At 42.9% G+C, this 21,860-nt stretch overlaps 1 protein-coding gene across 1 annotated transcript in view; it reads right to left on the bottom strand.

The window, feature by feature from the left end:
- The window catches only part of LOC111968220 (zinc transporter ZIP11-like), a 159,195-nt gene that overhangs the window by 67,956 nt on the left and 69,379 nt on the right, over positions 1-21,860 (bottom strand). Inside the window, exons 4-6 of the mRNA XM_070444637.1 lie at positions 18,863-18,896; positions 18,199-18,218; positions 13,632-13,710 (exon numbers count right to left, since the gene is read on the bottom strand). Of these exons, the coding sequence (XP_070300738.1) occupies positions 13,632-13,710; positions 18,199-18,218; positions 18,863-18,896 (133 nt within the window). The remainder of the gene's footprint in view (positions 1-13,631; positions 13,711-18,198; positions 18,219-18,862; positions 18,897-21,860) is intronic.

Genomic DNA, 21,860 nt, shown 5'->3' with positions numbered 1-21,860 from the left:
GAGTAGAAAGCTCAAACTGTCACGTTCCTGACCTGTTTCCTTTGTTTTTGTATTTATTTGGTATGGTCAGGGCGTGAGTTGGGTGGGTTGTCGATGTGTGATTTTTTATGTTGGGATTTTTGTGTGTTCGGCCTGGGTATTGATTCTCAATCAGAGCAGCTGTCAATCGTTGTCCCTGATTGAGAATCATACTTAGGCAGCCGGGGTTTCACGTGTGTTTTGTGGGTGTTGTGTATTTCGTGTCAGTGTTCGTTGCCACACGGGACTGTTTTTCGGTTAGATTCTCTTTGTTATTTTGTTTCGTGTAGTGTTCAGGTTATTTCATAATAAAACATGGACACTTTCCACTCTGCGTCTTGGTTTGATCCCTACACCTCCTCTTCAGACGAAGAGGAGGAAATCAGCCGTTACAGAAACACCCACCAACAAGGAGGCAGCACGGCAGCGCGACAGGTACGAGAGGCAGCCCAGAATTTTTTTGGGGAGGGGAGGAGGCTAGAGAGGAGTGTGGCTAAGCCAGGTAGCAGACCTGAGCGCACTCCTCGTGCTTATCATAAGCAACGCGTTACTGGTCAGGCACCGTTGTTATGCGGTTAAGCGCACGGCGGTGTCGCCAGTGCGTGCCCATGGCCCGGTGCGCTATAGGGCAGCCCCCGAAAGTGTCATGTGAGTGTGGGCATCCAGCCGGGGCGTATTTGTGCCTGCTCAGCGCGTCTGGTCTCCGGTACGCAGTTTCGGTCCAGGGTATCCTGCGCCGGCTCTGCGTGCTGTGTCTCCGGAGGCTGGGAGGGTGCAGTGTCTCCTATGCCTACGCTCCGCTCGTACCGGGCAAATGTGGGAGTGGAGCCTAAGGGAGAGGTGCGCGTAGTAGGCACTAGATCTCCAGTGCTCCATCCACAGCCCAGTTCAACCTGTGCCTGCACTCTGGAGGGTACGGGCTGAGAGTATTCCAGCCTTGGGGAGTGCCAAGGCTGCGCACCAAAGCTCCAGTGCTCCCCCACAGCCCGGTCCTTCAGGTGCCTCTTCTTATTAACATCAAGCCTCCTGTAGTCTCTCAGGCTGTCTCTCCGTCTCCTCCTTACAGGTGTGCCCGTCTGCCCAGAGCCGCCTGCACTGTCAGTCTGCCCAGAACTGCCTGCCTGCCCAGCGCTGTCTGAGCCTGCCTGCCTGCCCAGCGCTGTCTGAGCTGCCTGCCTACCCAGCGGTGGTTCTGAGCTGCCTGCCTTGCCCAGCGTCATCTGAGCCGCCCGTCTGTCCCGAGCCGTTCAGAGCCGCCCGGTCTGTCCCGAGCCGTCAGAGCCGCCCGTCTGTCCCGAGCCGTCAGAGCCGCCCGTCTGTCCCGAGCCGTCAGAGCTGCCATCTGTCCCGAGCCGTCAGAGCTGCCCGTCTGTCTCCGAGCCGTCAGAGCTGCCCGTCTGTCCCGAGCCGCTAGAGCCGTGTCCGCCAGACAGGAGCAGCCAAGCCGCAATCCGCCAGACAGGAGCAGCGAGAGCCGTCCACAGACAGGAGCAGCCAGAGCCGTCCGCCAGACAGGAGCAGCCAGAGCCGTCCGCCAGACATGACCAGCCAAGCCGTCAGCCAGACATGACCAGCCAGAGCCGTCAGCCAGCCATGACCAGCTAGACCGTCAGCCAGCCGGGAGCTTCCAGAGCCAGCCAGCCAGGAGCTGCCGAAGCCAGCCAGCCAGGAGCTGCCAGAGCCAGCCAGCCAGGAGCTGCCAGCAGCAGCCAGCCAGGATCTGCCAGAGCCGCCAGCCACCAGGATCTGCCAGAGCCGCCAGCCAGCCAGGATCTGCCAGAGCCGCCGCCAGCCAGGATCTGCCAGAGCCGCCCGCCAGCCAGGATCTACCAGAGCCGCCCGCCAGCCAGGATCTGCCAGAACCGCCCGCCAGCCAGGATCTGCCCCTCAGTCCGGTGCTACCCCTTGGTTCAGTGGGGTTGTATGGAGGGTGGTTGTGGTTAGGAGGCCACGGGGTGATTAAGGAGGCGGGAAAAAACATTGTTTAAGTGGGTCCACGTCCCGCGCCAGAGCCGCCACCGTGGACAGACGCCCACCCAGACCCTCCCCTAGAGTTTTAAGGTGGTGCGCCGGAGTTCGCACCTTAAGGGGGGGTTCTGTCACGTTCCTGACCTGTTTTCCTTTGTTTTTGTATTTATTTAGTATGGTCAGGCGTGAGTTGGTGGGTTGTCGATGTGTGATTTTTTATGTTGGGATTTTTGTGTGTTCGGCCTGGTATGATTCTCAATCAGAGGCAGCTGTCAATCGTTGTCCCTGATTGAACCATACTTAGGCAGCCGGGGTTTCACGTGTGTTTTGTGGGTGTTTGTATTTCGTGTCAGTGTCGTGCCACACGAGGACTGTTTTTCGGTTAGATTTCTCTTTGTTATTTTGTTTCGTGTAGTGTTATTCAGTTTATTTCATAATAAAACATGGACACTTTCCACTCTGCGTCTTGGTTTGATCCCAACACCTTCCTCTTCAGACGAAAGGAGGAAATCAGCCGTTACACAAACTTTAATTATATGAACTTAAGATATAACTGAGGTAGATTCAGGAGTCAACTAGACTCTTCTCCTGGTCAATACAGATAATAACCTCTGGGAATTCATACACTCCAATTACTAAACTCAGCAAAAAAAGAAACTCCTCTCACTGTCAACTGCGTTTATATTCAGCAAACTTAACATGTGTAAATGTTTTGATGAACATAACTAGATTCAACAACTGAGACATAAACTGAAACAGTTCAACAGACATGTGACTAACAAGAATGGAATAATGTGGTCCCTGAACAAAGGGCTGGGAGGGTGGGCAAAATGAAAAGTAACAGTCAGTATCTGGTGTGGCCACCAGCTGAATTAAGTACTGCAGTGCATCTCCTCCTCAGGACTGCACCAGATTTGCCAGTTCTTGCTGTGAGATGTTACCCAACTCTTCCACACAAGGTACCTGCAAGACATTTCTGGGGGGAATGGCCCTAGCCCTCACCCTCCGATCCAACAGGTCCCAGACGTGCTCAATGGGATTGAGATCCAGGCTCTTCACTGGCCATGGCAGAACACTGACATTTCTGTCTCAGTCCGATGATGCTGTGGCACACCGCCCCAGACCATMACGGACCTGAGACACACACACACACACTGAGACCCTCCCCCCACACACCAACATAGTACACACACAGCAATGACAGGTAGTACTAATGCTCTCTTTGTGAAACCATSTTCTCTCCACATCCAGTGACTAAAATACAGCTACGTCAAACGCCGGAAATAGTGTTTGTCTGGCGTATTCGATCATATAGTCATCCCATTGAAAGCCATTCATTACAGCAGCCACTAGGGACCTTAGGGAGAAAAGGTGTTGAAGGATCACACTAATTAGTATGTGATAGATAGGAGCTTTCAGACATTGTCTGGGACCACATCCCTCTAAGAGCTGAMGGCTCATCAGGAGTGTGTGTGCTGTGGCTGAATGTCACTGTGGATTCTATTTGGCAAGGTTTGATTGACAATCTCTAGTACAGCCATTCTACCTGTCAATCACTTGTCACATCACACATGCACGAGCACACACGCACACTCCCCTGACTCATAATACAATCAATTTTCTCCACAAGCTAATGGGTCACATATTACAAAGTAAGGGGCTGGGAGGGGGGAGATGAAATTACACACAGACACTTGACCACAGTTCAACCACATTATTGGAATCACTGCTGTAGATAGTGACTTATAACGGTCCTCAAAATAAACCGTGTCGGACGTGTCACCTCTCCAGGCTGTCATCTCCTCTTTGCTTTAAGTTTCAAGATTTGAATGTCACATGCACAAGTACAGCTCTAAACCCAACAATGCAGTAACCAATGTCAATGTGGCACTACAAATAAAGTAGAACAAAAAACACACAGTAAATAAAAATAAGAAGAACACGAGAAAGTAAGAAGCTACTAATAGAGTCAGTTCCAATATCCTATTTACAATGTGCAGGGATACTGGAGTGATAGAGGTAGATATGTATAGGGGTAAGGTGACTAGGCATCAGGATATATGATAAACAGAGTAGCAGCAGCATAAATTAAGATTGTATGTGAGTGTGTGGGTTTGTTTTTAGAGTCCGTATAAATGTGTGTGTTGGAGTGTCAGTGTGCGTGAGTGTGTAGAGTCCTGTGACAAAAAATATAAATAAATACAAGGATCAACTCAGATAGTCCATGTAGCCATTTTGTTAGCTATTTAACAGACTTTTGGCTTGGGGATAGAAACTGTTTAGGAGCCTATTGGTTTCTGACTTGATGCGCAGGTACCACTTGCCGTGCGGAAGCAGAGAGAACACTTTATGGCTTGGGCGGCTGGAGTCTTGAACAATTTTCAGTGATGTCCTGGGCTATCCGCACCCCTTGGTGCTGTTGCTATACCAAGCAGTGATGCAGCCAGTCAAGATGCTCTCACTGGCGCAGCCGTATAACTTTTTGAGGATTTGAGGGCCCATGCCAAACATTTTCAACCTACTGAGGCGGAAGAGGCGCTGTCGCACCTTGTTCACAACTGTGCGCATGAGTGTGTACCATTTTAAGTAGTCATTTGGACCTTGAAGGAACTTGAAGCTCTCGACACGCTCGACAAACCCGTCGATGTGGATGAGGGTGTAGTGAAACATACAACTATACTAAATATATTCATACGTCACCAAATAATTGATTAAAATGCACTGTTTTGCTATGAAGGTCTACAGTAACTTCAACAGCACTGTCTGGGGGAGCACCATGGTGTAGCCGGAGGACAGCTAGCTTCCATCCTCCTCTGGCTACATTGACTTCAATACAAAACCTAGGAGGCCTCACCCCCTTCCATAGACATACATGATAATTATGACCACTTCCGGAGGACCTCCAACCAATCAAAGCTTTTGCAGTATAAACTGACGTTGTCCATCCAATCATAGAATTAGGATCAGAGAATGAACCTAGTGTATTGTATTGGGATAGTGTCACAAAGCATTATGGGGCATTATGGGGTTTCTATGTGTTGAGAAGATGGGGATATTGTTGGATAGAGATTAAGAGTGAAGAGTAATCATTTTTTTCAAATTACAGGAGACGGAGAAGGTATATTATAAATTGTTTTCTTGGTTTTGAAACTTTATTTTTTGTGTCCAAATCTCAGTAGCTGGCTACCAGTGCGAGTGTGAAGTTTTCTCCGCCAGAATGGTAGACCGGCAAACCCCTGGGGTACACGGAAAAGGTGCGAATTAAAAGCGAGGGTCGACCTCTGCCTGAGATCAGTTTCATGGAGAAGGATGAGAAGGTGACGGTGTTCAATACCAACTGCAACTGGTATCAAAAGTATAGCTGGTTAGCAGGAAGCCTTTCATCAAGCCGCCTGTTTTGCTGGCCTTGCCTGCGTTTTTGGAAAGTCTCAGCCTTGGTCGAAAGGTGGGTACAGTCACCTGAAGAACATTGATCGTTCAGCTAAACGGGAAAACAAAAGCAGGGAGCATATAAATGTCCATATCAGATTGAAGCTTCTAGGGAAAAGCTGCACTGATTATGACAAAGGTATTRGTGTTCAAACTACGCAACACAACGAGAAAGTAAGAAGAAACAGAGATGTTATCAAGCGGCTTATCAACACCACTGCGTTTTTGGGCATGCAAGAATTTGCTTTCAGAGGACAAGACGAGAGGGAACGTTCCGCCAACGAGGGCAACTACAAGGAACTTGAAGAGGTAATTGCACGTTACGATGCCTTTACTTGCTGCACATATCGAACTTTCGACTGTCTTTTCTGGGATGTCGAAAAACATTCTGAATGATTTGATAGCTTCCATCGCATCATCCATTAAAAGCATTTTCCCGCGTGCGCTCAAGTAGGCATTCCACTTTCCTCTGTTATTTATTTAGCAAAGATGATAACACATAATCACTCCAGACAGACACAAGCAAAWATTCATGACATAAATGTTGCAGCAGCCTCGGCTACACCTAAACATGATGTATTGTTATGTATTTATAGTCCATGTGTGTGTTTGGAGACAATGTGATTGTGATCAAATTTTGTTTATATTCAAAATTAGGCTGACTAGGCTGCCTACACGTTTTTAATCKAAAAATTGATTAACTGGAATGAATCAATTAACATAATAGTGATGACATATGTGAGTACATTTTGTATTACATTTACATTTAAGTCATTTAGCAGACGCTCTTATCCAGAGCGACTTACAAATTGGAAAGTTCATACATATTCATCCTGGTCCCCCCGTGGGGAATGAACCCACAACCCTGGCGTAGCGCCATGCTCTACCAACTGAGCCACACGGGACCGTATAAGGCKTACAGTTGCATAGGCCTGCATGATGCAAACGTGCATAAAGCAAGCTCAGCCCCTGTGAGTTATATTGTCTATCAGTTGTTGTCTATGTGTCTGGGCAGAGGAAATCCCCCTCCTAATCGAGTCTAAATATAATTGATATGAACAAATATAAGGTAGGTGCAGTTTGACAGAGCCATCCCCCTCAGGGCCAGGAGTTAAAAAAAAACGTGATTTGATTAACAAAAACTGGTTACATCATAACCCATATAAAACCTTTTTACAACTGATTAATCACTGTCATATCTTATAGGGTCCCGAGTTTTCTTAGTTAGGTTAGCATAGAAGGAAAAACGACAGGCCCCACGGGGTCAAAATTGCCCCGCCGCACTGGGACCTATGGTGCCAACAGTCTGCGTGCAGGTATGTGGATGACCAGGGCTTTATTCAGGAACGTTTCTTGGGATACTTTGATGGGTCAAGTGGGCAACATGTGTAGTATGTGTTCGAGTTTATGAATTTTGAGATGTCTGAGTTTAACTTCGTAGAGAAACGTGTGGTTCAAACCTACAATGGCGCAGCTGTAATGGAATGTATCTGCTATTTGTATTTACAGCTAAGTACCCTTCTGTTTTTTGATTGAGGTGAGGACTACTCCACTCCACTACCATTGTCAACTTTCTCCTGAAATTAACTGAAGCCACGTCTCATGTGCCCGCTCATTCACTGACACATTGAATGTTTCCCCTCCAAGCACTGTGAGTACCCCCTGTCAATTTTCTCTCATTACTGTATGTAGAGTCAATCACAATCACATTATRACACATCAGTGATTTTACTCCTTGCTTGGACTAACTCGTTATTAGCTCTTTTATCTAACCGTGTAAAGTGTTMTGTTCGTTTTTTGTCTTCCCAGCCAAATCCAGTCCTGCACTGGTCATGCCTCTGAACACCTCATTCAATCACTGCTGTGATCTCTTTCCGACACTGTGTAAGTTGCCCACTCATTCCCATTCCCCGTAATATTGTACTATAAATGTCTTTATTCAATTCGTTAGGTTAAAATAATTTGTCTTTGACGATTTTTGAAAAACACTTTGTCGTCCTATACCGTGGCTCTCCCATCCTCCTAAATTTTTCAAATCACCAGCCTCCACTGATGAAGAGGCACAGAATCCATCAAATTGGATAGCCATGGGGGTATCTTGTCCGAAAATATTGCAGTTACGAGAGTCCCGTTGACAGCAAATCCACGATCGGAGGTCATTCATTTTATTATCAAGTGACTGTACATTGGCCAATTTTCACGTTGGTATGAAGAGATTCGGGAGACAGACGCAGGAATGCGTAATAGTATATTGTACCCAAATTACGGCYTGTCGTGTAAAGGCACGGGAACGTAGACCAAACAAACACCATACAAAAACACAGGGTTGAAACCCAAACAAAAGAGCGAGGAGTACCTKGAATAAATAACACACGTGCACAATGATTATCACACAATGATTATCACACTGGACAGAGACTAAGTGCAGGCAAATATATTCAAATATTCCTTTCTGGTGGAGCTTCAGCATGAAACAGGTTTGTGTGTGTCTGTTTGAGTCTGTGTGGCATGCACATGACGGAGCAAAGTGACAATCAACTAATGAGGAACGGAATGTCTTGCCATAATCAAATCAAATCAAATGTTATTGGTCACATACACGTGTTTAGCAGATGTTATTGCGGGTGTAGCGAAATGCTTGTGCTTCTGGCTCCGACAGTGCAGTAATATCTAACAAGTAATATCTAACAATTTCACAACAAATACCTAATACACATAAATCTAAGTAAGGAATGGATGAAGAATATATATACATACACTACCGTTCAAAAGTCCTTGTTTTTGAAAGAAAAGCACATTTTTTGTCCATTAAAATAACATAAAATTGATCAGAAATACAGTGTAGAAATTGTTAATGTTGTAAATGACTATTGTAGCTGGAAACGGCAGATTTTTTATGGAATATCTACATATGCGTACAGAGGCCGATTATCAGCAACCATCACTCCTGTGTTCCAATGGGACGTTGTGTTAGCTAATCCAAGTTTATCATTTTAAAAGTCTAATTGATCATTAGAAAACCCTTTTGCAATTATGTTAGCGCAGCTGAAAACTGTTGTGCTAATTAAAGAAGCAATAAAAKTGGCCTTCTTTAGACAAGTTGAGTATCTGGAGCATCAGCATTTATGGGTTTGATTACAGGCTCAAAATGGCCAGATACAAAGAACTTTCTTCTGAAACMTGTCAGTCTATTCTTGTTCTGAGAAATGAAGGCTATTCCATGCGAGAAAATGCCAAGAAACTGAAGATCTCGTACAAGCAAACTGGCTCTAACCAGAATAGAAAGAGGAGTGGGAGGCCCCGGTGCACAACTGTTTGAGAAACAGACTAGTTTGAGAAACAYACGCCCCACAGGTCCTCAACTGGCAGCTTCACTAAATAATACCCGCAAAACACCAGTCTCAACGGCAACAGTGAAGAGGCGACTCCGTGATGCTGGCCTTCTAGGCAGAGTTGCAAAGAAAAAGCCATATCTCAGACTGGCCAATAAAAATAAAAGATTCAGATGGGCAAAAGAACACAGACACTGGACAGAGGAACTCTGCCTAGAATGCCAGCATCCTGGAGTCGCCTCTTCAGTGTTGATGTTGTGACTGTGACGTATCCATTATAACGACCTACAACTACAACAGACTTTGATCTCTGGAGGACAAGCCAGAGGCTTTCTGTCGAGTGACTATCCAGCAGACGGACCAGAGATCGCAGAGAGGGACAACAAAGGCATACACTTGTAAATGTGTAAATTGCAATTTATTTTCGAATGAGCGGTTGTTCATGTTAAAAGTAATAGCATTTCCATGAGAGTAGTTACAAACTCTGAGTTTCTCGCTCTTGTGCTGTTCCCACCCCTTTCCTTTGTCTACCAAGCTGTCATATCGGTTTCGTCCACTAAGGACTTTTCCTTGTGTGTGTGTTTATGTAATTCTGTGATTGATTAGTTAGTTAGTAAATAAATAATTGAGCCAATTTGTATATCGCTGATTCATGATTTATGTTAGGGTTCGTGCAGATATCCAAGGGTTTGCGATGTTCAGGAATGAGACTGATGAGGTAACAATACATTAATAGAAGACTGTAATCGATAAGATAATAAAATATCTGAAGCGTTACATTCGGGAAATTGAAACTCTATAAACAACATTTTCCCGTAATTAAACTAATCACGGAATAATTACACATAGAGAATTGATTTTGATAAAATAACAYTCTTCACATTTAATGATAGTCAACGCTACGACATACATATATATATATRTTTTTTTTAAATGAATAGGTTAAGGCTATAGCCTAAAGCCCATGCACCAGAAAGAGAGAACGTGAGAGTCTCTCTTGTGTGCTCTTTATTACGCAGCACAAGGTCAAGTTCAAATAGGCTAAACCATCGTCTGTCACGTCCCAATTTCGTCAACCATCGTCGATAGACAATACTATTGTAATATCCCCCAACCTTAGTGTCTTGTCTCCATGGCACTTGTGGATGTTAACTTTCATCATGCTACCTACAACGATTGTTGCCAGGCAACAATCAACCCATTACAACAGTAGGTCAGTAGTATGCCCTCTTCTCAGGACGGCCAGTGACGCACACATACAGATGCTCACACAAACTTGAGTATACGAGCGCATGTCGTACGCACACACACTTGAGCACACAAACAAACAAAACACACCACATGCTGGGCAGAGAGAGGAGGGACGGATATGAGCAATACTCCCGTTGTGTGCTCCTGTTAATGTGTAACTGGACTACAATGTGTTCTGTGATGATAAGGGTATACAGCACCCCATTGAGCCCTCATCCCCTCCTGTAAAACCTCTTCTACAGCGAGACATAAAGAATAGTATGAAGAGAGAATAAGAGTGAAAAGAGAGCAAGACAAAGTGGAGAGAGAGAGAGAAAGAGCTAGAGAGAGAGAGAGAGAGAGAGAGCGAGAGAGAGAGAAAACCACTGTGACTGTGCAACATTGGCTACACTCCTGTGTACACCTTTCCCCCTGCTTCTTTCTCCGTGTACTGGTGCCATGGCTAGGCAAAGCGTGGAGCAAATCATACTGTGATTGTGTTTGCTCTTTCAATATGAAAATAAATCAATTGAAAAACATATTTCTGGCTGCTTCAAATGTTCTGTGATTCATAGATTACCTGTGTTTTTCCCTCAGTCAGTCCCAAGGTCTCCCTCTGCTCATGCTTTAGGTCTCCTCCAATCAGACTGTCAGTTGATGTCACTGAGCATTCTTGGTAGACTGGGCATCCTGTCTCCTCAACGACATGCAGAGGGAGGAGTCATCCCACTCCAACCTTTCTCCTCTCCTCTACTCTCATTTCGGTTCATCTCACCTGACAGGTCACCCGCAAACACTCAGACATGAACCACAACTCCCATACAAAGTTAAAATAGCAACCGATAACCTGAACAAATCTAAAATCAACTTGTTACACAATGAWGTGGCGTAGTCGGTAAAAATATGAGAAAATACTGCTCTGTATGACATAAGATGATATGGTAATATAATACTTGGCAGAAGTGGATTGTGTTTACCCCCCAGTCCCTACTCCTTACTTAGTCATTCAATACTTTGGCGATACTATCTTCTCTGTCCCCTTAGTTAAATGGATGACAGCGTTCTAAAAGGGTGTGACCAAAACAAGCTTGGAGARCCTGTCCTGTTAACAGCTCTTTAAGAGAAGGGGTGGGTAGCTGTGCTTGACGTACTGAAGCGGCGCTAAAACTTTAAAGGTATAGTTCACTTTTATGAAGTTGCTAAATATTCAGCAAGCATTTTAAAAATGTTTTGTAGGAAATGACAACACCCTAAGGAAGTCTAAAATATGATAGAACCACAAAGTGACCTATTCATTTTCTCTCCAAATACAGACTGAATTATTCAGTAAGTCTCATACATAAAGTATAAGGGATATATGTTTTTGATGGAGTGTGGAGAGAATATGAGTTAGCTGTTCTAAGTGCTGCTGTCGGGTCCACAGGTAAGCAGCTCAGAAGCTCTCTGTGCACTTGTGCAGAGGAGAAGAAGACACGATACTAATGTTGGCTGCCACCCTCACATGCACACACACACATATGCAGTCACACACACACACACACACAACACACACACACACGCACGTACAGTACTGTGCAAAAGTTTAGGCAGGTGTGAAAACATGCTGTAAAGTATGCTTAAAAAATAGACATGTTGGTAGATGATATTATCAATTAACTAAATGCAAAGTGAGTGAACAGAAGAAAAATCTACATCAAATCCATATTTGGTGTGACCACCTTTTGGCTTCAAAACAGCATCAATTCTTGTAGGTACACTTGCACAAAGTTAGGGATTTTCTAGGCATATAGTCAGGTGTATGATGAAACAATTATACCAAACAGGTGCTAATGATCATAAATGCAATATGTAGGTTGAAACACAATCATTAACTGAAACAGAAACAGTTGTGTAGGAGGAATAAAACTMGGTGAGGAACAGCCAAACTCTAACAAGGTGAGGTTGCTGAAGACAGTTTCCTGTTAAAAGTCGTGAACCATGGCAAGACTAAGCACAGCAACAAGACACAGGGTAGTTATACTGCATCAGCAAGGTCTCTCCCAGGCAGAAATGTCAAGGCAGACAGGGGTTTCCAGATGTGCTCTCCAAGCTCTTTTGAAGAAGCACAAAGAAACGGGCAAGGTTGAGGACCGTAGAAGCAGTGGTCGGCCAAGGAAACTTACTGCAGCAGACTCCCTTCGCAATCGGAAGATGTCCAGCAGTTCCATCAACTCAGAATTGGCAGAAAACAGTGGGACCCTGGTACACCCATCTACTGTCCGGAYAAGTCTGGTCAGAAGTGGCCTTCATGGAAGACTTGCGGCCAAAAAGCCATACCTCGACGTGGAAACAAGGGCAAGCGACTCAACTATGCACGAAAACACAGGAACTGGGGTGCAGAAAAATGGCAGCAGGTGCTCTGGACTGATGAGTCAAAATTTGAAATAGTTGGATGTAGCATAAAGCAGTTTGTTTGCCGAAGGGCTGGAGAGCGGTACACAAATMAGTGTCTGCAGGCAACAGTGAAGCATGGTGGAGGTTCCTTGCAAGTTTGGGGCTGCATTTCTGCAAATGGAGTTGGGGATTTGGTCAGAATTAATGGTCTCCTCAATGCTGAGAAGTACAGCCAGATACTTATCCATCATGCAATACCATCAGGGTTGGCCCCAAATTTATTCTGCAGCATGACAACGACCCCAGACATACAGTGAAAGTCATTAAAAACGATCTTCAGCGTAAAGAAGAACAAGGAGTCCTGGAAGTGATGGTATGGCCCCCACAGAGCCCTGATCTCAACATCACCAAGTCTGTCTGGGATTACATGAAGAGAGAGAAGCACCTGAGGCTGCCTACATCCACAGAACAACTGTGGTTAGTTCTCCAAGATGTTTGGGCCAACCTTCCTGCAGAGTTCCTTCAAAAACTGTGTGCAAGTGTACCTAGAAGAATTGATGCTGTTTTGAAGGCAAAAGGTGGTCACACCAAATATGMATTTGATGTAGATTTTTCTTCTGTTCACTCACTTTGCATTTTGTTAATTGATAAATATAGTCTATTAACATGTCTATTTTAGAAAGCATTTTTACTTTACAGCATTTTTTCACACCTGCCTAAAACTTTTGAACAATACTGTATGTGCAGACACTCGCAAACACGCACKCTCCCTTCCCCGTTTGTTCTTTGCGAATCATAGGTGCCACCTTGCATCTAGTCTCTCAGTGCTGAGAAGTTGGCATATAGCTGTGCCACCTCTGGCCTGTTTCTCCACCACCTGTTCCTGCAGCCTAGTTTAGTGCAGTCACCTGACACATGACCTTTCACAGGCAGCCTGGCCACCACTGCGTGTCCAGCTCTATTTAGGTAGGTGCCCTCAGACCATCAGGGAGCCCCTACCCCTCCCCGCAGGCTCCACTGGTATACAGTGTTTGAGTGTCTGTGTGTGTGTTTTCATATTGCTGAGGCAGTATTTGATGAACAGCGGGGCACAGATCGGAGCACACCACCTGGTAGGAGCGACCTGCCATGRATGATGAAATACACGAGCGWGCAGAGCCTGAGAKGCCCAACCCTAAGAGGTGGAGACGAGGATCTGCCGGTTCACGAAGTCAAAGGCAGCGGATAGATCTAGAAGTATGAGAACAGAGGAGAGAGAGTCAGCTTTGGCAGAGCGGAGACCATCTGTGACACAGATGAATGCAGTCTCAGCTGAGTGACCCGTTTTGAAGCCTGACTGGTTAGGGTCGAGAAGATCTTCCTGAGAGAAAACGAAAGAGTTGGTCAGAGAGAGATCAGAGGGGTTGAGTGWTTGTTACTTAATGAGGGGAGCGATATATCCTTTTTCTGTTATCCCGACTTAAAGACCCCCCAGAGTGACTTCAACCCGACTGGCCAAATAACTGCAGGATATCATTAGTAGACACATGGCTGGAGCAGGACATCATCAGGGGATGCATGACTGGAGTAGGTCATTGTGACAGTACAGTGGGGTGATGTCACAGTAAATTAGTCACTTACAGTGCCTTCAGAAAGCATTCCTTTCCCTTGARTTATTCCACAATTTGTTGTGTTATGGCCTAAATTCAGAATGTATTCAATTGTTTTAGGTTATTGCCCRGCTGAAAAGTGAATTAATKTCSCAGTGTCTGGTGGAAAGCAGACTGAACCAGGATTTCCTCTAAGATTTTGCCTTTGCTTAGCTCCATTTCATWAATTTTTTATCCTGAAAAACTTCCTWGTCCTTAWTGAGTACAAGCATACACATAACATAATACAGCCACCACTATGCTTGAAAATATGGAGAGTGGCACTCAGTAATGTGTTGTATTGGTCAAACATAARACTTRTTATTCAGGACAAAAAGTGAACTGCTTTGCTACATTTCTTGCAGTATTACTTTAGTGCTTTGTTMTAAACAGAATACATGTTTTGGAATATTTTRTATTATATACAGGCTTCCTTCTTTTCACTCTGTCCATTTGGTTAGTATTGTGAAGTAACTACAAAGTTATTGATCCATCCTCAGTTTTCTCCTATCACAGCCATTAAACTCTGTAACTGTCTTAAAGTCACCATTGGCCACATGGGGAAATCCCTGAGCGGTGTATCTTTGTAGTGACTGGGTGTATTGATACACCATCCCAAGTGTAACTAATAACTTCACCARGCTCAAAGGGATATTCAATGTCTGCTTTTTTATTTTTACCCATCTACCAATAGGTGCCTTTCTTTTTAWGGCAATMGAAAACCTCCCTGGTCTTTGTGGTTGAATCGGTGTTTGAAATGTACTGCTCGACTGAGGGACCTTACAGATAATTGCATGTACACTAAAGAATCATGTAAATCATGTAAACACTATTATTGCCCACAGAGTGAGTCCATGCAGCTTATTAAGCACATTTGTACTCCTGAACTTATTTTGCCTTGCCATAACTAAGGGGTTGAATACTTATTGACTCAAGACATTTCAGCTTTACATATTTTATTCATTTGTATAAATTTCCAAAAACATAATTCCACTTTGACATTATGGGGTATTGATTAAATGTCGTTTTTTTTTGTCAACAAAAAACAAAAGACAAAAAAAAACGACATTTAATCAATTTTAAATTCAGGCTGTAACACAACAAAATGTGAAAAAATTCAAGGGGTGTGAATACTTTCTGAAGGTATATATATATATATGCTTGTCGTCTAATTCAATCGTTCCACTAGTTTGGCTCAGTTAATTAACCAAGCTGAACTCCATTTGCAGGGATCAAGTTCCTAATTGCTGTGGGCTTCATTATTATTCCAGCAACTAGCATCCAGAACATTGAATAAAACCAAAGCCGAAAGCGATGGGCACGCTAAAGGTATCCAATTTTCTATCCCGTTATCATATTGTCACGGTCTGGATAAACCCATTTTCGATATCCGTTTTAAACAAACTCACTATGAAATTGGAAATTGTCCATTAAAGCTAAGAGTGCAATAGAGCTCTGTGGCTCTGAGATGAGTAACCTTTCCCATGTCTTAGACGAGCGTCTGCTTTTATGTTTCKAAAAAWATATATATATATAAAACTAGAAGGAAAACATGAAACACAAAAAACACAGGTGAGACGATAGCGAGGAGAATGCCCATTTTCAAGCAACCCAGGCCAGTGTAGATATTGATTGGTAAGATGAGAAAAGGGAGAGAATGAAGAGAGAGAGAGTGAGACAGAAAGAYCAAGAGAGCGAGTGAGAGAGAGAGYGAGCAAGAGAAAGAGAGAGAAAGAGAGAGCTATAATATGGCATTTGAAATGTCTCATTTTCTTTGGAACTTGTGTGAGTGTAATGTTTACTGTTCATTTTCTATTGTTTATTTCACTTTTGTTTATCTATTTCACTTGCTTTGGCAATGTAAACATACAGTGCATTAGGAAAGAATTCAGACCCCTTGACTTCTTGCACATTTTGTAGGTTACAGCCTGATTCTAAAATGGATGAAAAACAAAATTCCCCTCATCAATCTACACACAATACCCCATACTGACAAAGCGAAAAAAGATTTTTAGAAAGTCTTCCATTTTTTTCATTTTCATATCCTGAAATACCTTATTTACATACACTACCGGTAAAAAGTTTTAGAACACCTACTCATTCAAGGGTTTTTCATTATTTTTTACTATGTTCTACATTGTAGAATAATAGTGAAGACATCAAAACTATGAAATAATACATATGGAATCATGGATAAACCAAAAAAGTGTTAAACAAATCAATGAATATTTTATATTTGAGATTCGTCAAACAGCCACCCTTTGCCTTGATGACTGCTTTGCACACTCTTGGCATTCTCTCAACCAGCTTCACCTGGAATGCTTTTCCAACAGTCTTGAAGGAGTTTCCACATATGCTGAGCACTTGTTGGCTGTTTTTCCTTCACCGACTCTTCCCAAACCATCTCAATTTGGTTGAGGTAGGGGGATTGTGGAGGCCAGGTCATCTGATGCAGCACTCCATCACTCTCCCTTCTTGGTCGAAATAGCCCTTACACAGCCTGGAGGTGTGTTGGTCATTGTTCCTGTTGAAACAATGACTGTCCACTAAGCCCAAAACAGATGGGATGGCGTAACACTGCAGAATGCTGTGGTAGCCATGCTGGTTAAGTGTGCAACAAGAGGTAACTCTGGGCTTCCATTCCTGTGGCGGTCCTCATGAGAGCCAGTTTCATCATTAGCCTTGATGGTTTTGTGACTGCACTTGAAGAAAATTTAAAGTTCTTGAAATTTTCTGGATTGACTGCCTTCATGTCTTAAATAATGATGGACAGTTGTTTCTCTTTGCTTATTTGGGCTGTTCTTGCCATAACATGGACTTCTATACCAAATAATCTTCCGTATACACTCCCACCTTGTCAACAAACACAACTGATTGGCTCAAACGCATTAAGAAGGAAAGAAATTCCACAAATGAACCTTTTAACAAGGCACACCTGTTTAATTGAAATGCATTCCAGGTGACAACCTCATGAAGCTGGTTGAGAGAATGCCAAGAGTGTGCAGAGCTGTCGTCAAGGCTGTCATGGACTTCCGCCGAAGTCGGTCCCTCTCCTTGTCGGGCGGTGTTCGGCGGTTGACGTCACCGACCTTCTAGCCATCACTGATCCATTTTTCATTTTCCATTGGTTTTGTCTTGTCTTCCTTCACACCTAGTTCCAATCCCATCAATTACATATTGTGTATTTAACCCTCTGTTTCCCCTCATGTCCTTGTCTGAGATTGTTTCGTTTGTATGTGATGTGCTATTTAGTGTTGGGTGCGACGGTTTTGTACCCACGTTGTTATTTTGTACCATTTTGGGTTGTTTTGGAGTTGTCAGTATTTATTAAAAAACTCTGTTTTTACCAAGTTCGTTCTCCTGTGCCTGACTTCCCTGCCACCAACACGCACCCCTTACAAAGGCAAAGGGTGCTATTTGAAGAATTTCAAAAACAAAATATATTTTGATTTGTTTAACATCTATTTGTTTACTACATGATTCCATATGTGTTATTTATAATTTTGGTGTCTTCACTATTATTCTACAATGTAGAAAATAGTACAAATAAAGAAAAATCCTTGAATGAATAGGTGTTATAAAACTTTTGACGGTAGTTTAAGTATTCAGACCTTGCTATGAAACAAAAATTGAGCTCAGGTGCATCCTGTTTCCACTGATCATTCTTGAGATGTTTCTACCACTTGATTGGAGTTCCCCTGTTGTAAATTCAATTGAATTGGACATGATTTGGAAAGGCACACACCTGTCTATATAAGGTCCCACATTGACAGTGCATGTCAGAGCAAAAACCAAGCCATGAGGTTGAAATTGGTACCAAAAAATGTCTGCAGCATTGAAGGTCCCCAAGAACACAGTGGCCTCCATCATTCTAAATGGAAGAAGTTTGGAACCACCAAGCTCATCCTGGAGCTGTCGGCCAAACTGAGTAATCGAGGGAGAAGGGCCTTGGTCAGGGAAGTGTCCAAGAACCCGATGGTCACTCTGACTGAGCTCCAGTTCCTTTGTGGAGATGGGAGAACTTCCAGAAGGACAACCATCTCTGCAGCACTCCACCAATCAGGCCTTGACCATAGAGTGGCCAGACGGAAGTCACTCCTCAGTTAAAAGCACATGACAGCCCACTTGGAGATTGCCAAAATCTACAAAAAGACACTCAGACCTTGATAAACAAGATTCTATGGTCTGATGAAACTAAAATTGTTAGTTGGCCTGAATGCCAAGCGTGACTCTGGAGGAAACCTGGCACCATCCATACGGTGAAGCATGGTGGTGGCAGCATCATGCTGTGGGGATGTTTTCAGGTCAGCAGGAACTGGGAGACTAGTCAGGATCCAGGGAAAGATGAACAACCTTAAGCACACAGATCCTCGATGAAAACCTGCTCCAGAGAGTTCAGGACCTCAGACTGGGGCTAAGGTTCACCTTCCAACAGGACAACGACCGTAAGCACACAGCCAAGACAATTCAGGAGTGGCTTCGGGACACGTCTCTGAATGTCCTTGAGTGGCCCAGCCAGTGCCTAGACTTGAWCCCGATCGAACGTCTCTGGAGAGACCTGAACATAGCAGTGCAGTGACACTCCCCATCCAACCTGACAGAGCTTGAGAGGATCTGCAGAGAAGAATGGGAGAAACTCCCCAAATAGAGGTTTGCCAAGGTTATAGCATCATATCCAAGGAGACTCAAGGCTGTAATRGCTGCCAAAGGTGCTTCAACAAAYTACTGAGTAAAGGACCTGAACACCTATGTAAATGTCATATTTCTGTTTTTTATTTTTACTACAATAGGAAAAATCTCTAAAAAACTGGTTTTGATTTGTCATTATGGGGCTTTGCGTGCAGGTTGATGAGGATTTGTTTTCCCCCATCCATTTTAGAATAAGGGCCAGGGCTATGTGGGGGTCCACCCCTATGCCCTAAAAAACACAGGCAGGGAGACAAACAAACATACATGGTTTAACAGGTTATAGAGAATGAGAATGCATTCTCTTTTGCTATAGACCTGGCCATGAGTGTACAGTGGTACAGCAACAGTAGACGTTCACAGTCAGTTAGAAATACTTTGGCATGCACAAATAATCAACTTGGCTCTGCTTTTATTTGTTCATGAAAACCCAATTACATCAAGTGCTGCTTGTCAACTTAAAATAACYTTACGTAACCTATGATCAATTCATTCTGGAACAAAAACGAACCTTCAAAGAAGACATTTGAAAAACAATTGATCATCTAACCTCACACTTATTCAAAGCCTGTTCYCACCTCCATTTTGAAGGCTCTGCTTTAAAAAGCAGGTAGAGACAGAGAGAAAGGCTTGATTAAAGCTTTTAGTCTGTAGGTGTGTCGTGTTCAAATAGGCTACGTCGTAAGCATACGCGGCAAAGCTTCTCTTTCCAATGTTCCCCACCTAGTTTCTGAAAAAAAGCATGCCAACAAGCAGATCAAAACCACTTATACATGTATTAATGTTCCCATTAACAAAGAATATTACCTTCGAATGCGCTGTTAAACTCCACACAAAAGTACCAATCAATAATCGTCAGCACATCCATAAAACTGTGGGATTCTAAACTGGAAATAATCACAATCAGTAGTTGTTTTTTGCCTTTGTTATTATTTCCGCCAGGGTTAATCAGGTGGCAAAGAGACTAATACTGTCCATTCATAACAAACAAAAAAACAGACATAAAAGTGCAGCAGTGGGCTGGAGGAGCCAAAATGAACCAGTAGTGTGGGCTTGATGGTTTTTGAATATGAAGTGTTGTAAGACCGCAAAATACCTAGAAAATAAATCAGGCCCATTTGGGGATTGAGAGAGAGCTTATTGCAGAGAAGCCACAAAAAAAGGCTTTGACTTCTTCACAATTTAAAACAAGCTTTACACAACAAGGATTCAAAATCATTTGTGTCTTCATGTCTGTCTGTCTTCATTCATGTCTGTCTGTGCCTGCGACTCCGTGCGTGAGTGTGAGTGTGTGCCTGCCAGCATGCACGCATGCCTTTGGGGAACTGGAGATGGCAGGCCTGACACAATGTTATTACATTTACATTTAAGTCATTTAGCAGACGCTCTTATCCAGAGCGACTTACAAATTGGTGCATTCACCTTATGATATCCGGGAAGTTATTACTGTTATTACTGTAACTGTTAAACACTGCAAACAAGGGCCTGATGGGAAAGCTCAGGGGCATTCTAGTGTCTGCAGCTGTAGCATGGGACCACAGCCAGATTACACTAATACTACACCCTGGTTGTTCCTAAATGGCACCCCTTTCCCTATAACGGATATGAATTCGGAGGGCAGAAATGATTAAATATTTAAGCATTAGACCTCTCACTAAAGGCATCAGTCATACAAAAGTCATACTTTAATCAAAAATGGTTCTCTAGTAAATTAGTAAGAATGTCTCATCCCATGTTCAAGACTGGCCTTTTTCCCTTTCTTCAGATTACAACTGCTCACTTTCAGTTAATTGAAAACAAAATCATCTCCAAAATATCGTTATTGTTATAAATATTGTGGTTAAACTCAAATATACTAATTGATTAAAAAAACACGTATTTTTCAATAAAATGTTAAAAAAAGGTAAACTTTTTCTAAATTATATCATAAATAGGACTGGTGGAGTTATATCACACATGCAGCTAACACAGAGATATGGAAATGTCTGCTCTCCCCAAAATTACAACCAACGCATTACCACAAAAATGGAATAGGCAAGTAGAAGGTGGAAAAAGTACGGAACTTGTCTGTTGGCCCTGCATTAAAGACCATAAATGGTTAAAGAAAATAGTGATAAATAAAAACATACCAATTTCATTTAAGGACAAAAAAAATGGAAAGAGATTTTCGATGTACAGATTCCATGGCACATGGTGTATGAATTGACACACAAAACAACGCCGGATTCAAAACTTCAAATTGTTCAATATAAATTCTTATACAAAATTCTTGCAACCAATAYAATGTTACATATATGGGGGATACAATCTTCCCAGCTCTGCAGATTTTGCAGCGAGGAGGCAGAGTCATTAGATCATTTATTTTGGTACTGTCCATATGCAGCTCGTTTTTGGTKACAGGTCCAGGAATGGCTGAAGAATTGCAACATTTACCTAGAACTAACGCTGCAGATAGCAATACTGGGTGATTTGAAAAGTCATAGTCAATCAATCAATAATATAATAATTATTTTAGCAAAAAATTGTATCTTTAATTTACAATCTGTAGAAGCTATGAGAATAGAAAGGTTCAGTACTTTTGTGAAGCATCACAGCACAGTTGAAAAATGTATGGCAAATAGAAATCCAAAATGGATGGTGTTAAGAGATAGATGGGAGGGGTTGAATGGAGTTGAAGAGTGGGACTAATAACAAGATAACCAATGTAAAACATACAGGGTCTGTAAAATACAAATAGGTTCAGAAATGTTGTGAAATAGCACAGTTACAAATAGAAATCAAAATGGATGGACATTAGAAATAGAGGAKGGACTAAAAACAAACTAAATATAACTATTGTAAAACAGATTGAGTCCGTAAAATGTGTATAAMATGTATAAACTGAAGGTAGAAGCCTAAGTGTTATTGTTTATTAGTTTACTCCAATTGGGGGAGGGGTGGTAGGGTTTGCTTGAAATAATAAAGGTATATTCTAAAAAAGGGTGTATATGTATATATGTATATACAGTTGAAGTCGGAAGTTTACATACACCTTAGCCAAATACATTGAACTCAGTTTTTCACAATTTCTGACATTTAATCCTAGTAAAAATTCACTGTCTTGGGTCAGTTAGGATCACCACTTTACTTTAAGAATGTTAAATGTCAGAATAATAGTAGAGAGAATGATTTATTTCAGCTTTTATCTCTTTCATCA

The sequence above is a fragment of the Salvelinus sp. IW2-2015 genome, linkage group LG8 (assembly GCF_002910315.2).
Source record: "Salvelinus sp. IW2-2015 linkage group LG8, ASM291031v2, whole genome shotgun sequence".
Taxonomy (NCBI): Eukaryota; Metazoa; Chordata; class Actinopteri; order Salmoniformes; family Salmonidae; genus Salvelinus; species Salvelinus sp. IW2-2015.
Note: the sequence above shows the minus strand (reverse complement) of the source record. Positions and strands in the feature narration are given on the sequence as shown.